Source organism: Pelobates fuscus, chromosome 9 (genome assembly GCF_036172605.1).
Source record: "Pelobates fuscus isolate aPelFus1 chromosome 9, aPelFus1.pri, whole genome shotgun sequence".
In the NCBI taxonomy this organism is placed as follows: Eukaryota; Metazoa; Chordata; class Amphibia; order Anura; family Pelobatidae; genus Pelobates; species Pelobates fuscus.
This window is the reverse complement of record NC_086325.1, coordinates 127,280,213-127,297,744: the sequence shown is the minus strand read 5'-3', so window position 1 is coordinate 127,297,744 and position 17,532 is coordinate 127,280,213. Positions and strand designations below refer to the sequence as shown.

General features: G+C 39.9%; 1 protein-coding gene across 1 annotated transcript in view; it reads right to left on the bottom strand.

Annotated features, from left to right (window-relative positions):
- Window positions 1-269: 269 nt before the first annotated feature.
- Window positions 270-17,532, bottom strand: part of ASTN2 (astrotactin 2) — a 925,983-nt gene continuing 908,720 nt past the window's right edge. The window contains exon 21 of the mRNA XM_063432386.1: window positions 270-779. Coding sequence (XP_063288456.1) covers window positions 542-779 — 238 coding nt within the window. The 3' untranslated portion in view covers window positions 270-541. The remainder of the gene's footprint in view (window positions 780-17,532) is intronic.

The following is a 17,532-nucleotide window of genomic DNA, read 5'->3' as shown; positions in this document are numbered from 1 at the left end:
TTTTTCAGCACAAAAAATGTGCCGAAAAACTCGGCTTATACTCGAGTATATACATGTGTGTATATATGGTTATATATATATATATTTTTTTTTTTTCATATTCATGATATATTTAAAAAAAAAAAAATTGAAATGTATTGAAAAATGTTAAAAATAATAATTTGCAAAGCTTGTCTGACAATATTAAATCAAGCCCAAACATAGACCTCAGCGAAGATTACAACCTTTCAAATTATTTATCCAAGTTTATTGGAATTTATGTAGTCAAATTGTTTGAAACGTTTATCCAAAAATATAAAATGGAGGTCAGATTGTGATCATGTTTGATTATGATTCAAACATATTAAATTAAGGCCTAAACTGAGGCCATTATCAGCTGGAATGTAAATGAGGTCATTGTCATATTAAAAAATCAAGGTCTCCTTAAGGTCCACCGTATCTGTTCCTTCATTCTATAACCTTTATAGTTGCTGACTTCAGCTTTTATATTTTGATGCTACTACCAGTTAATCTAAAACATTTTAGGATATTGCAGGCACATTTATTGTCCTTTTGAATCTCCATACATATTGCGTGGCATAGAAACTATTTTTTCTTCACATGTGACCTTATTGTCCATCAGAATACTGTATGAAATAATTTCTGAAGTTTGGAGGATTTCACTATGGCACATTAAGTATGGCATGCTGTCAATCCGACGTTGGATGTGTGTGCTTCTGAGCAGACCTGAACAATGGCTGCTTACTTTTTCTAGTCTTCGAAGTACCAGATGAGCTTTCCTACAAACAGAGAAACACATTGTTAAACATGTTTGTTTTATCAGGAGGCACATTGTGAAAAAAAATATTAATTTTTTTGTTACATTTTGCAAAATACACAGAAAAAAAGTATTTACTCTTAAATTACAATACAATCCTAAATCACAAAACATCACATTAATGGTGTCTCTGCTTATGTGACACTTATACAAACAGTATTCTTCATTTGATACTTATTCAAATACACTAAACCTAATATAATATTCATTTTCCATTAAGGATGGATAACCAATCTGATTAATAACCTCACAATATTTCAAGATATTGTTTACATTTCCTAGCAAATTATAACTTTCATCACCAGGAAAAACTGAATTGACATATCTCTGCTTTTTCACTTTGACAGCATGTTGAAGTCTAAGTGAAGAAGAGCTCTTTCCGGCTTAGTGACCTTGGTTTGAGTACATTTTGAAATACAATCAAACAGGCTCTGCTACATTACACCAATCCTACTGCAAGACCATTATTTGTGTAAAAAGAATCTCACCTGTTCTTTACACCTCCAGCAAACTGGTGAGACTGAAGTAGCAAATTTAGATGTTTTAAAGGGAACTAAATACCACCTATTCAGTACTATAAAATGTAATTTCTGTGGCCTTGTGAAACGCTGGAGCCTCGTTGATGATAACGTAGGTTGTGTGGACAAGAGAGTCTCTTTATGGGGGGTGTCTCCTGTGAGTCTGTTTCCTCGTTTCTGCTTCACATCAGGGTTCACTGCTTTCTGGTCCCCTGTTGTGAGCTGCTCCGAGGGGGTCGATGCTGGTATATTGAGTCTTTTTAGGAACTCTGTGTGGTCTTCAGCGGCCAACAGGGTGTGTATCTCATCTCCCTGCGGTACCACCAGTGTTCCGGACAACCCCCATCGGTATTAGATGCCGTGATCTCGCAGGGCCTGGGTGATGGGCATGAATTTGCGCCGTTCGAGGAGGACTGTGAAGGGTAAGTCATCATATATCAAAATCCTATTGTTTGCGATCACCAGATTTGGCTTTTTGCTAGATCGCGCCATGACAGCGGTTTTCACTGTAATGTCTCTTGAGACAACTATAATGTCATGGGGTGTGTCCGTGGGTGCTGTGGGGGCCTTCCTGACCCTGAAGGCCGACACTAGTGGTGACCGGTCATCTACCGTTACTAACATACTACACCATAAGGTTTATTTTTTTATTTTATTTTACATATGTAATAGAGTAATAATGATTTATAAAAATAAAAAAGAGGTAAACCACTCAAACTTTTTGGGAGCCTGAGTGTGGCTCCAACCTTCACGCTTGGGTAGAATAATCCTGCCTAGGGATATAATGTAGTCACCAGATATGCAAATAGTCTTCCTCTACAGCAGTACCCTCATAGATATATTATGGAGCCAGAACGTCAGCTCCCCAGATATGGCTTGGAGTGGTATAATCTCCACTCTAGGATACAAGTGGTGCTTTGGCCTCTCCGTGTGTGGACATAGAAGAAAAGAGAAATCACAATAATGCGTAACTATGGAACTAAAATATGGATGATAAGATGAAAACGTACTCACATTTAGTAGAGCAAATACAGATTGCTCAATCCAATAGGTGTAGGTGTTTTTTTTTTTTGTCCCCACCAAGGATCTAGGTGCTCATAAATCCAGCTGCATTTCAGACACCAGATTGATTCCTCAATGGGACGGTATATCCTAGGCGGGGATTATTCCATCCAAGTGTAAAGGTTGAAGCTACACTCAGGCTCCCAAAAAGTTTGAGTGATTTACCTCTTTTCTATTTTTTATCATTATTACCAACATACTACACCATAAGGTTTATTTTTTATTTGATATCTTCGAGGACATAGTAGGCGCTACACCACCCTTCTGCCTCTCTATATAGCTCTCCCAAACGTATCCCCCACCAGGGTTTGATTTACATTTGTGCACTTTGAGGAGGAAGTAGAATGTTGGGATTTTTGGAGATTCTTGATACAGAAAAGAAACAAACTTTATGTCTTCCTTTTTCGCTTTCTCTAATAGAGAGTGTAATTCTTCATTAAAATCTCTTAGGTTTACAATAAAGTTTAATATAGGTGTTGGTATCCCCCAACAACCTATACACTTCATTTAAGTAATAACTAGTGGACATAACCACTATCCCATGCCTTCTCCTCATTGGTGGGTGTCTACAGAACATATTGGTTGATGGGCATTCTTTTAACTCAGGGCTCGACTAGAAATTTTGCCCTGGCGTCTGGGATTTGCCAGCTCTCTAGTTTGGGAGGGAGCTTTGATGGAGCCTGCATATATGTGTGTGTGAGATCGAGAGCATGTCAGGAGTGTGTGTGATCGCCTGTCAAAGTTTGTGTGTGCGAGTCGGTCAGTGTGTGCGTGCAAGCCTGTTGTCAGCGTAAGAGTGTGTGAGAGCCTGTCAAGAGTTTGTGTGTGTGTGAGCCTGTCAGTGTGTGCGCATTTAGGTACCTGCCCCCTCCGATCGCATGAGAAAAGTGTTTTTACTCACCTTTCTTCCCATTTTCCTACACCGTGCCAGTTTCGCCATGGCTGAGATGATCAATCTTTATGATCTCAGCTAAGGCAATGCTTTCCCTTAGGAAAACATTGGGCGGATTTTGTGCATGCGCAGCAAATGTACCAATCTTCATCTCCTCATAGAGATGCATTACATTTATCAATCTCTATGAGGAACATTCACCGCCTCCATGCAGAGCTTAAAGACACTGAACCTGGGTGCTGCACGTGGTGCAGCAGTGACCCAGGACTCTCTAGTGGCCATCTGAGTGACTGTCATTAGAGGTGTTACTAAGCAGCAATGTTACATAGTTACATAGCTGAAAAGAGACTTGCGTCCATCAAGTTCAGCCTTCCTCACATTTGTTTTTTGCTGTTGATCCAAAAGAAGGCAAAAAAAAAAACAGTTTGAAGCACAATTTTGCAACAAGCTAGGAAAAAAAATCCTTCTTGACGCCAGAATGGCAGTCAGATTTATCCTTGGGTCAAGCAGTTATTTCCCTACATTGAAAGATTATATCCTTGAATATTCTGTTTTTGCAAGTATGCATCTAGTAGCTGTTTGAACATCTGTATGGACTCTGATAAAACCACTTCTTCAGACAGAGAATTCCACATCCTGATTGTTCTTACAGTAAAAAAACCTTTCCTTTGCCTTAGACAAAATCTTCTTTCTTCAAGTCTAAACGCATGGCCTCGTGTCCTATGTAAAGTCCGGTTTGTGAATAGATTTCCACACAATGGTTTGCCTTGGCCCGAATATATTTGTATAATGTTATCATATCCCCTCTCAGGCGACGTTTTTCTAAACTAAATAGGTTTAAATTTGTTAACCTTTCTTCATAGCTGATATGTTCCATTCCTTTTATTAATTTTGTAGCCCGCCTCTGCACTTTTTCTAGTGCCATAATATCCTTCTTTAGAACAGGTGCCCAAAACTGCACAGCATATTCAATGTGTGGTCTTACCAGTGATTTATAAAGAAGCAAAATTATATTCTCGTCCCGAGAATGAATGCCCTTTTTCATGCATGACAATACCCTACTGGCCTTGGCCACTGCTGATTGACATTGCACATTGTTGCATAGTTTGTTGTCTATAACAATTCCCAAGTCCTTTTCGTGTGTTGTTATTCCTAATTTGCTTCCATTAATGGTATACATTGCTTGTGTATTCTTTACGCCGAAGTGCATAACTTTGCATTTTTCAACATTAAATTTCATCTGCCATTTGAGTGCCTAAATCCCTCTGCAGCAAAGTAATTTCTTGCTCACATTGTATTATTTTGTGTCATCTGCAAACACTGAAACATGACTTTCAATGCTGTCTTCAAGATCATTTATAAACATGTTAAATAGAAGGGGTCCCAGAACAGACCCCTGAGGGACACCACTTGCCACCTCTGTCCTGCTTGAAAATTTACCATTAACGCCAACTCTTTGTACTCTGTTTTTAAGCCAATGTTCTACCCAAGAACAAGCATTTTCATCTAGACCAGGCATAGGCAACCTTCGGCACTCCAGATGTTTTGGACTACACCTCCCATGATGCTTTGCCGAAGGTTGCCTATCCCTGATCTAGACCGATTTCCTTGAGTTTGAACACTAATCTTCTGTGTGGAACTGTATCAAATGCCTTGGCAAAATCCAAATAGATCACATCCACTGCAACACCCTGATCTATACTTCTACTTACTTCTGATCTATACTATCAACACCCTGATCTATACTTCTACTTACTTCTTTGTAGAAACAGCCTTTTCGTGGAAATGGCAGTGTTTACACTGAAACGCCTGCAGGGACAGGCTGTAGACAGGCTGCGAGAGCAACCCCTCCCCTCCTGTGTTCATTAACTGCTCAAACTGGCTGCTAGAGCAACCCATCCCCTCCTGTGTTCATTAACTGTTCAAACCGGCTGCTAGGAGTTACCCCTCCCATCGACTAACCACCCAATTAACAAGATGGTGCTGGAATGTGGAGGAAAACTGCATGATGACAGTCAGTGACATCACACCCTGTGGGCTGTGCATTAGATGAACCACTTAACACCTAACCAATTGTTGATGTATTTTCTCTGTTATCTATAATTATGCATATGATGTATTTCTGCTTTATAAGGGGCATACTGGCCCCCTGGATTAAACATTCCTCAAGTTTTTCATTAACCTGAAACTTGTGTCTGGTGTGAATTACTTTTGGGAGCATGCACACATTTAATTCAATTTAGACAGGGGCAGATATACAAAATTATCAAACACTTGATTTGATCCACGACATATGTAAATTACTAACAAGAGAAAAATAAAACAATATATAGTGTAATACAGTAGGGGGTATCTACTAAATGTATAAAGATAGAATCCCACTCACAAGTTGAGAGCTTTTAGCACATTGGAATATACTTAAACAAGGACCAGATGGCAGCAGCAAGTAAATATCATACTTTATGTGACAATCTTCACAGATTCACAAGCCTCTTGGCACATCATCTCCCACTCCGTCTTCCTCCCTTTTAACTTGAATACTGTCCCATCGGTTTTTGTTGCCGGCTTGGTGTTAACTCACAAGACACAAAGTATTTCCTGGAGGCAGAGCTTCGTATGGGACATGACCGCATGATGATGCGTTTTACCTGTAATCGGCTTCCTCAGTTCACACTCCCCTTTTGCTGCTGTCATCCTTTTAAGTCTGCCAGTATGGGTGTGTTTGCTCCAGAGTCCATAAAATCATTGGCTATCATCCAAAATGTTATGTAAAGAGTCTCTGTACAAAAGTCCCCTTGACTCTTAATTTCAATAGTAGTACATCACCCAAACATTAAACTAGGTACACAAATACACACTCCTGGACCAAATGAAAAAATATAAGTGGTAACATAGTACATTACCAACAAATTCTTTCTAAAAAACTTCATATGAAAAATCTAATGTTTTTAAAAAAAATGTTTTTTAAAAAAGGAGGGAACCCGCTATTCACGGAAAAAAAGGGAAACAGTATAGTATTTAAAAACTATTTTATAATACATTTTGTAATACACTATTTTATAATAAAAATAAAATTGGCATTTAATAGATATCAATGTCTTTAAAAGTTGTTGTTTTTTTTAAATCCCTCATCTTTATAAAATGAACCTTCTAAAAAAATATGCTTAAAAAAATACAAATGTCAAGGTGAACTTTTATGAAAAATTATAAAAAGTTATATAAATTAAATTCTATAGTTAGCCCCTTAGGTTCCAATGTCCCTAATCTATGCACCCATCTCATCTCCTCTTTACCTATTGCAATCAGGGCCGGATTAAGAGCACACTGGGCCTGGTGCTGATAATTATGATGGGCCTAATTACGGAATCTTATCGACCAAAAACACTAAAACAACCATATCTCCCAAGCATCATGTATCTGATGGAGATGCAGCTATAAGAAAACACATGCTCTATGCTAATCTCTCTCTAATTTGTGGTTTCATCTTTCAAGTAAATCCATACCAACTAACAGCAGTGTCCAGTGAAGCAGGAAGTCAATGAGCAGGGTAAAAGGGTGGGCCACTGGTGCGAATCACGTGACCAGACCTGCCAAAAGGGAAGAACGTGCCCAAAAAGGGGACATGTCTGCCCAAGGAATTTGAAGGACAGCCTGGCATAAATGCATGTCAGGCTGCCTGCCAATCATGCAGGCTGTCCAACTAAGGGTAAACTATGCAGGCAGCACCCTGACCTTGACATAAATGCGTCTAATGATGCTTTCTAAGGACTGTCCCCTAGCACTCACTGGTCCACTTGTCTCCTTACCTTCTTACTAGCAGGCAGAAGTTCCTGGTATATAGTCTGATGTAGTGAGTGTAGAAGAATGGGGACATGCCACAGTGTTAGAGAGACCAACGTCTGCATTACCTAAACTAATTTTATTGTCAGCCAGTCTACACAAGTTTTGTTCCCATACATCCCTCTTAAGCTTCCAAACTTAAAGGGACACTATAGTCACCAGAACAACTACAGCCTATTTTATTTGTTCTGGTAAGTAGAATCATTCCATTCAGGCCTTTTGCAGTAAACACTGTCTTTTCAGAGAAAATAACTCCACTGGTCACTCCTTAGATGGCTGCTAGAGCACTGCCATTCAGTGTCTCCACCCTCGGCATACAGACACTGAACTTTCCTCATAGAGATACATTGATTCAATTTATCTTTATGAGGAGATGCTGATTGGCCAGGGCTATGACTTGTGCTGGCTCTGCCCCTGATCTGCCTAGTTGACAGTCTCAGCCAATCCTATGGGGAAGTATTGTAATTTGCTCAGACCAACACTTCTAATGATGTTAGCAGACAGTCAGTTCAGAGGCAGAGCCAGCAGCTGCAGACTTGAATACAAATTATATTTTACTATACTTAGGGAGGCAAGAAGGGGCCAGGGTGGTGGTTTTCATGATACCGGAGAAACTGACGGAAGCCAAGCACAGAGAAGTGGACACAGGTTTCTTCAGGAAGGAAGAGATTCTTTATTCGATTCACCGACCGGGGCTCAGAGGGACTAATGTCACCAAAATACAACAAGATCTGAGCCCAGAACTGACTGTGTAAATGCATAATATAGACATATAGCTCCTCCTATAGTTAACTCTACCCACATATACTCTTTACCTAATCAGCTGAACAAAGCCTAACTTCCCTTACCTGTTAGACCACATGGCTCACCCAGAACAATGGAGATGGGGAAGTGTTTTCAGTTTCTACATTCCTGCACGTGCTCAATACAGTGTTGATTGTATCTTAGCTACGTGTAACTGACTAATTGATACACCAACATTTACACATATGCCACATGGCAATCTTGTCCTAGTAAATTTATTTTTACTGAGAATCCACCACATTAACATAATAGGGTCAGAAATACATGATTGTGCTTCTGACCCTATAGTGCTACTTTAAGCAAGAGTATGTGAAGAGTAGTTAGGGTTGCCACCTTTCTTGGAAAAAAAATACCAGCCTTAATCATTTGTATAATCACAAGGAGTGACATCAGAGAAAATTCTGTAAAATCACCAACAAACTACTCACAGTTTGATTCTGCTGTATAGATGGATTGCTCCCAGTGTCTCAGTCTCGCAAGTCACCCAGTGTCTCAGTGTCCCTATGTATCACAATGTCAGTGTCTCCATGTTGCCCAGTCCCCTAGTCTACCAGTGTCTCAGTGTCCCCATTTCTCCCAGTGTCTCAGTGTGTCCCCATGTCACTAGGATACTGGGGACACTGAGAGACATGGGGACACTGAGACATGGGGACACTGAGACATGGGGACACTGAGACATGAGGACACTGGGAGACATGGGGACACTGAGACATTTAGGGAAACTGGGATGAAATGGGGACACAGACACTAGGGACACAGACACTGGGAGACATGGGGACATTGAAACATTTGGGGACACTAAGACACTAGGGACACAGAGACATGGGAACACAGACACTGGGAGACTAGAGGACACTGGGGATACTGGCTGGGAGACAGACACTTGGGGACACTGGGAGACATGGAGACAGTTGTGGACATAGACATGTGGACACTGGGACATATAGGGACACTGGGACATATAGGAACACTGGGAGACATGGGGACACTAGGCACACTGAGACACTAGGGGCACAGACACTGGGAGACATGGGGACACTGAAACATTTGGGGACACTAAGACACTAGGGACACAGAGACGAGGGAACACAGACACTGGGAGACTAGGGGACACTGAGAGACTAGGGGACACTGGCTGGGAGACAGACATTTGGGGACACTGTGAGACATGGGGACAGTTGTGGACATAGACATGGGGACACTGGGACACATGGGGACATGGGGACACTAGGCACACTGAGATACATGGGACACAGAAACTGGGAGACTTGGGGAAACTGATACACTAGCGACACTGGATGGGGGACATCGGGACACTCGCAGAAACAGTGTCCCCATGTGTCTCAGCATCCCCATGTGTGCCCAAGTGTCTCAGTGTCCCCAGGTCTCCCAGTGTCTGTGTCCCCATGTGTCCTGGTGTCTTAGTGTCCCCTAGTGTCTGTGTCCCCATGTGTCCCCTAGTGTCTCAGTGTCCCCATATGTTCCCTAGTGTCTCAGTGTCCCCTAGTATCTCAGTGTCCACATGTGTCCCCTAGTGTCTCAGTGTCCCTATGTGTCCCTGCTGCCTTTCCCCCCATCCCTCACTTACCTGAGCTGTAGAGCTGCTGTCTGGACTCTGTGCTGTGTTGCTGCTCCGCACGGATCAGTGAGTAGTAGAGAGAGGCAGGGATATGCATAGACATATAATACCTAGACGTCGCATTGACCGCTACTTCCTATTGGCGCTGATGAGCCGCGGGGCCGCCATTTTGGATCGGTCACAGTGTGATCTGCAGCATATACATATATAGAACATATATGTCTATGATCTGCAGAGCAAGGTCCTCAAAGTAAACATGGTTAGTCTTAAAATCCACCCGGAGGGTGTATAGATCCAGTAGCATGATGTTTAATCCTGGGATATTAAATAAATTTAACTGACATTTGCTGCTTTAAGACCTCTGTGGTTATTTAAGTTATCGACTAAGTTTACTCAATACATTGAAATTATTTGAATTTCCAGATTGAAACTATGCGTTGCATTTGGATTTAGGTTTGCTAAAATTAAAAGTTTAGTGAACTAACCCCACAATCTATCCTCTTAATATACATGTTTTAAAGTGGGACTGGATCTTTGCCTGATTTGTAATGTATTTACTTTTCACCTATTTTTTACTAATATGGATTTTGGAACTGTGCAAAATAAAATGTAGATATCTACAACTCTTTATTATTGTGAGCTCTGTCTTTTGCACTTTGAAGTCCGCTTAGAGATAGCATAAAGAGAATTGGAGAAATTAAACAATCACATCACTATTTACTAAAGTGAGATTTGTCACTAAGTCAAAGTAAATTAAAACAATTAGGGACAGAAGTCCTAATATATAGACATATAATACCACACCGGGTGACCTGCCCAAAATGGCGCCCGCATTTCATGGCCCCCCGAGGTTAATACGGCGTCTAGGTATTATATGTCTATGGGGATATGCTGTAACTTCCTATCCCTGCCTCTCTCCACACACAGTGACCCCTATTGGCCGGTGCTGGTATTGCAGAGTAATCTCCACTTATTCTGAGAAAAATACCTGCATTTGTATTGCTGTTATTACTGCAACACCGGCACGGCCAGGCAGCCTCAAATACCGGCTGTGTCAGTAAAATACCAGTCAGGTGGCAAACCTAAGAGTAGTGTGTGTGTAAAAAAAAAAAAAAAAAAGTTTTTTTTTTTTTAAATGGGCCTATGCCATGGGCCTGGGCCTGGGCCTGGAGCTGCAGCTCCATCAGCCCCTATGTTAATCCGGCCCTGATTGCAATCATATGGTTACCACCTCTCCAGGATTTTGTAACTATTGGGATCCTTAAGAAGATTAGACTTTATGGTACTTTTAAAAATGGGTTGAAATGCTATGTTGCTCAAAACCTCTTTTGACATTATTTATATGCTCATAATTTTTTTTATGAAGAGGATGTACAGTTCGGCCTACATACTGTAGACCACAAGGACACATTAATAAATAAAAAATGTACTAAAACACGTAATAAAATCTTTGATATAAAAATCCTCTTCAGTATATTTGGTTTTAAAGTTTCATTTTTACTACATTTACCGACTGTACATTTTCCACATGAATAAAAAACATTTTTGTTATCTAAAAACGTTATCTTTATTGTCTCAGGGAAGGTCAAAAGTTAGCATTCTTTAAAAATTGTGTGCTCTTCTGAACGTAATAAAAAAGGTCTATCAGGGATCATTTTTGACAGTTCTTTATCTTTTTTTAAAAAGGGGCCAATGTTTATTGATTATAGATTAGATTTTCCTAAAATCATTATTAAAATCAAACACTAGGGATAATGTACTATCTTTTTTTTGTCTCACATAAATCTTGTGATTTAAAAATTAAGTCATCCTGATCCAATTTAGCCACCTCCACATATGCCATATCTAATATCTTTCTAGGGTATTTCTTCTCAGAAAATATTGCTCTGTACAATTTCTTTTATAATAGCTGGAGTTGTCCCTTTGGGATATTATCTAACCAGGGAGTACAGTGGCCGCTTTTATACAACACATAGCTATATTTGTCCACTTTCTTGATTTTTGTTTTTTTGTTTTAATGTTTCCTTTTTCTACATAAATCTCCAGATCAAGAAAAGTAATACTAGATGTGCTGTGAGAGCTAGTGAGGTGGATCCCCGAATTATCATTTATCTATTTAAAAAAAATAAATATATATCTAAATTTGTTTGGGTACTTTGCCATATTAAAAACAAATAATCAATGTATCTATGGTATGTGACTAGGTCTGCCCCCCATTCATAGCTATTATAAATAAACACATTTTCCCAGCCTGACATAAATAAATTTGTGTGTTTCAAATATCTGAGTTGAGTTTTTAATCCTTTATATTGTAATAGCGTATTTTGCTATTTTACAAAGATATAATACAGGTTGTTTTTTGTGTGTTTCAAATATCTGAGTTGAGTTTTGTTGTGCACAGGCCTAGCCCTGCATTTTAATACACTATAGTAGGCTTCCATGAGTCTTCTTTTTGTACTTATGCTGATTTGATTCTTTTGTTAGCTTATTTTGCTACATAAAACAAAGGTATAATACAGGTTTTTTTTGTGTGTTTCAAATATCCGAGTTTAGTCCTATAATTACTTTTGTTGTGTTTTGACTATCATAGTTCAGGCCTAGTAGTTTTTCAGGCCTTTTTTTTTATTTTTTATTTAAAATACACTACCAGCAGAGGCCTCAATTTTGAATATGTTTGCTACATAAAACAAAGGTATAATAGTTTTGTTGTGTTTTGGCAATCATAGCACAGGCCTAGAGAAAAAAAAAAAACAAAACATTTTTTATTTTATGTTTTTATTTCAGGCCTGCATTTTAATACACTATAGGCTTCCATACTTTATACTTTTTTGTGTGTCTTGAATATCCTAGTTCAGGTATGACTCCTACCCTCAGACCTTGCGATTATATTTTAATATGCTAATTTAGGCACTACTGGTTTTGAAGTTAATTAGCAAGTATTACTTTCACCATACTAAGGTAAATATAATGTGCATTGTGGGACTAGTCTATTTTTGCTACATATAACAAAACTGGGCGTGTGTTTAGGCCATATCCTAAGTCAAGCTTCACAGTAGAGTTGTGGAAATTGTGTTCCCCACCCATTGTGTTTAGCATACAAAGGTAATTGAGCTTTGTTTTTTGTTTTTTCTATTTACACCTGGCATACTGAATAGTCATCAACTATTGTTGGCGATTCAGAAGCGTGCTACTTTAGTTGCAAATTGATTTAAATTGGGTTCTTACTTGGGTGAGTAAAAGAGTAGGAATGTCTTTTCAAGGGGCCAAATACTTTAGGAAACATATTCAAAAACATGATGGTCCATATGAGCTTCCAGAGCCAACAAACCCAGACAGTGAAAAAGAGGAGAGATTACTGGATGTACTTACACAAATTGTAAATAACAAAACGTATAGAACAAAGAAAAGAAAAAGTTTGGTCACACAAGTGGTTGTAGCCACAATAGGAGGCCTAATATACATAGTTGTTGAATTACGGCAGCATAATTTGGAAACAACAAATAAAATGGAAGAAGCAATGGACAAATGGGATTGTTTAAAAATTGCAGCTTTGAGAACAACTACAATTGTTGGGGAACTAGAAAAGGAGTTAAGAGAAATAGAAGAGCAGAGGGATGCTTATGGAGTAAAAATAACAGAACTTCAAAACATAATAATGGACTATAAAAATAAAACAAAATTATAAGGGATAAAAGAAGAAGTTAGAGACATTGCCAAAATATATCCAGATCTGGATATGTTCGTGGCACAAAATAAAGAACCAGTGCCGAAAATGAACCAAAATAGAAAAGAGTTCTTATGTTATTCTGTTACACAAGTAAATACCATATCACAAGCACCAGTTATTGTATCAGAATTATTTAATGCAAGGCAAGCATCTACAGGATTTTCTATGCAGACTCGACCAATGTCTATGGCAGATAAAGACAATTTCCAGAAATGGTGGGGAAGTATGCCAACTAACAACTTTAATACGTTTACACATTCGTTTATGAGGGGAGCAGATAGAGCTAAAAAAGGAGGTCTTAACTTAGAGGAATGGACAGAACTGTTAGAATATGCTATGGGCCCTCTGGTTAGCAGACTATTTGGATTTAATAACAGTGTGTCTGATCAGGCAAGAAGAATTGCTGCAACTAATTTCTATCTAGTTAGCATAGAGAAAGAACTAGAGAATATTAGCATGAGGCCAACAGATGGTCCTAGAGAGGTAGCCCATTGGTTATTGTTCTGGTCTACATTGCGCCAACCTCAACAGCCCCTGGTGTTGGGCTCACCAGAACACATTGCTAAAGTAATGGAAACCCTTCACTGGGAGTGTCAAGAATTTGTTAGGCTTTTTGATCCAACACCAACCGACTTAAAAATGGTACTAACTAAAGCTGACAATTGGTGGATCAAGCATCATTTCACAGACCAGGCCTGCTCTGTTTCAGGCGTAAGAACATTCAAGGTCGAGTCTGGAAGATATATAGATGGTCAATGGAGAAACCAGAGGTGGGATGTACCCCAGAACAAGAGAGATAATGAGAACTGGAGACCAAAACAGGACTTTGACAAAAGATGGAGAGATCCACAGAGGGACCATAGGAATAGGGACAGTGCTAAAGGAGGCAATGTAATGGGAGATAATGGGAGAAATAGATTGGAAGAGTCTCAGGCAATCAATAATAATTGGAATAATAATAACTGGGAGAGGCTAAAAATAAGAAATAATAACTGGGAAAATCACAGTTTGGGAGAAAAATGAAGAAACAACAGGAACAGTTATTGGGAGAATAATTGGAGGAGGAACCATAGATGGGATGAGCATCAGACCAATAGACGGAATTGGGATAATTGGAGGAATAAAGAAGGGAATAGAGAATACTGGGACCTAAAGAGACAGACTGAGAGATTGGAGGCAGACATGAAATAGCTTAGGGAACATATGAGAGAGGAGGGAAAGATTGATCATTTGGGGGGGGGGGGGTCCCAGCAATTAATAACTCTACATCTGTGTGTGTGTTTTTTTTGTTTTTGTTTCATTCTTTCTCTCGTCTTCCAGTCTCCCATATAGCTATACATTTCTAATGATGAGATCTAGTGTTCCCACAGAGCAAGGCAAAGCTCTATTAGTATGACAATGTGTGTCAACAGAAGATCGTGGTGGATCCATGTTACAGGATGGATAAGTATAAGCTGTATCACAGTAGGGATGGGGAGACAGGCAATATGGCCAGAAGATACTCCAAACAAGGGAGAAGTTAGACTCTACATTTTAATAATCCTTCTATTCCTCCAAGGTGTCCGGAACAACGGCGGCAATGGTTTAGGTAAAGCAGGGAGTCGGGAAAAATTGGACATATTTGCAGCTCTACTTGGAGGAGTCGGAACTGGATTGAGAGTATGGAATTCCGCAAATATCACATCCAGTTCTACAAACTCTGTCGCTAGTACTCATGCTCATAATTACACTATACTTTTGTGTGGCAATGAAATAGATGAGGAAGAAACTTAAAAAGGGGGATATATTATCTCTCTCTCTCTCATACATTCTTCAATAAAGTTTTACATTGCACATACATGAACTTTTAATACACACACACACACACACTTCTGTTTTTTTGTGACAAATTTGTATAATCTATGAATCGACAGGAGAACTTATGTCCCTGAGGGAACTATTCCGGAGGGACAGTGGGTTGAATTTCTCCTGTATATCAGGTTTTTGCTCCCACTAGGTTCTCTTGTACTAGAGGGATAACTAGATAATGGAGCAACAAAGAAGAAGAAAAAGTGGGGAAATGTGGGGTGATGCAACCCCTATTTGACTGTTTTCTTTCACTTTGCTTATCCCATTCACTATAATCACTGTGCTCCCCTTTCCTACTTCAGATCTCATAGTTTAGATAGATATTAGCTCAACATAAGAGAAGAAAAAGTGAGGGAAAGTGGTGACTGTAGCGGAACCCTGTTGTGGCTGCCCCTTCCTGTATTGTTGATTGCCCTCACCTACCCTACCTTGGCCCTAAAGACAAATACTGTTCCTGGCCCTTGGATTACCTCAGGGCAGTGTTGCTACTTTAACCCCTTAAGGACACATGACGTGTGTGACACGTCATGATTCCATTTTATTCCAGAAGTTTGGTCCTTAAGGGGTTAAATGGGCACTTCGGATACCGTCAAAGTGCCGAAGTAATCGTCGAAGCTGTCGAAGTCGTCGAAGTGCACGGCATCGAACAAAGGACCACGTGGCGGCGGCCATTTTAACTTCGAACACCGCCGACCCGTACCATCGACTCCACTTCGACACTTCGACTAACGTCGAAGTACCGGCCACACTTCGAACGGGACTTAGCCGTTTTTATGCCAGAAATTGACCGACCGCACAGCTCAAATCTATGGAACTGTTTTGGGCAGGAAAATGTGCTTGCGGTCGGTCATAAAGGGACCTCCAACTAACTATTGATCTACTGGAGGGATTGGGACGATTTTTGAGAGTATTACTAATTGAAGTCTGCTGATTACGAAAATGCATGTTTTATGTTTGTAGCACGGATATTGTAGAAGTTATAGATATTGTGTAAAAGTTATGTTTGAAACTGTATAATAAGTGGATTATCTCTCAGGCTAAGGGGAGGGAATCCGTGGGTTGCACCCATGATACTATTGGTTGTTTTATGCCTCCCCCTGGGTGTGGCCTGTATGTGTACATTTGTAATAAAAGGCAGGCTGGATGTGCCAGCCAGCAGTTCTGTTCCTGAAACTGTGTGTCGTCCAGTTATTGGGATTGCTGTGGGGATACTGCTGTGTTATTTTGCCTGCTGGAAACTCTGCCTGTGGATTTACTATTGCCTTGTTCCTGAGCCTCCCTGGGATCTTTAGTGGAGAATAGCTGTGGGATATCAGCTCTCCGCTACAGTGACAATTCTGTTATCAAACTGATATAGTGACCAGGGGTCATGTGACCAAGCTCATGTATGTCTTTCTTGCAGGGGGATAAGCTTTACCCTTTGATATGGTAATTGGGTAATTCAATATCTTTACGCCTTTAAGTCAGGAGAGAGATAACCACTTCCCCCTATCTCCATTCTTCCCTGTTCCTTCTTTACTGTGCTACAGAGCAGACGTGAGCAGACGCCATGTGCTATCTTGGTGAACTATGTTACTGCCTGTTGCTTCCTTTTCTTCCTTGGTGGATGTGATATTGAACTTGCAGCAGTGAGCTATTAATAGATGTGAAGACCTAACCGTGGGTGAGATCAAACGAGTGGGGAAGGAGATTACTATATAGATAGATAGATTTAAAAAGGGTTGTTGCTCCGTGGGTCTGGGCTGTGTGTTTGTGATAAATTTATAGTATTGTGTTGTTGCCTTCTAATTACTACCTTTTAATGTAGAAGAACCTTCTGTAATATATATATTATTTGGTGATTCACCACACAGGAGAATACCTAAAATGGAGTTCCTTTCACAGTTCACTAATTTTTTTTACTCATTTCCTGAGACAAATGAAGATCTGAACCAAAGGATCCTTATATCCTCCAAGGTCAAGAATGATCTATCTTAGTGGCTGGAAGACAGTAATCTTTTTTGGGGATTTCCTCTGGAACAAATTCATTGGATAACAATAACAACAGTAGCCTGAGTTCTCAACACATTTCGGGCATACGGAATTAAAGATCTATTCATCTTTCCTCCAATGTTCTGAAAATTCAAGCAGTTTTTCCAGTTCCCCTCTTGGAAACTTCAGTGGGTCAAAGTGAGAGTAGACAACACTATGCTTGCTGCTTACCTCAACCATCAGGGGGGATAAAGAAGCATGGTAAAGGTTATTTCTCCTCTCATGACATCGGCAGAGAAGAACTCGGAAAGTTTGAAGGCAGTGTATCTTCCAGACAAAGTACATCTCCTTGCAAACTTCATGAGCAGAGTGACGTTGGATGCAACAGAGTCGTCTCTCTCCTCTCAGGTATTCCAGTACATTGTCCATAATAGGGGTCTTTCTCACATAGACCTGTTGGCCACAAATCCGAAC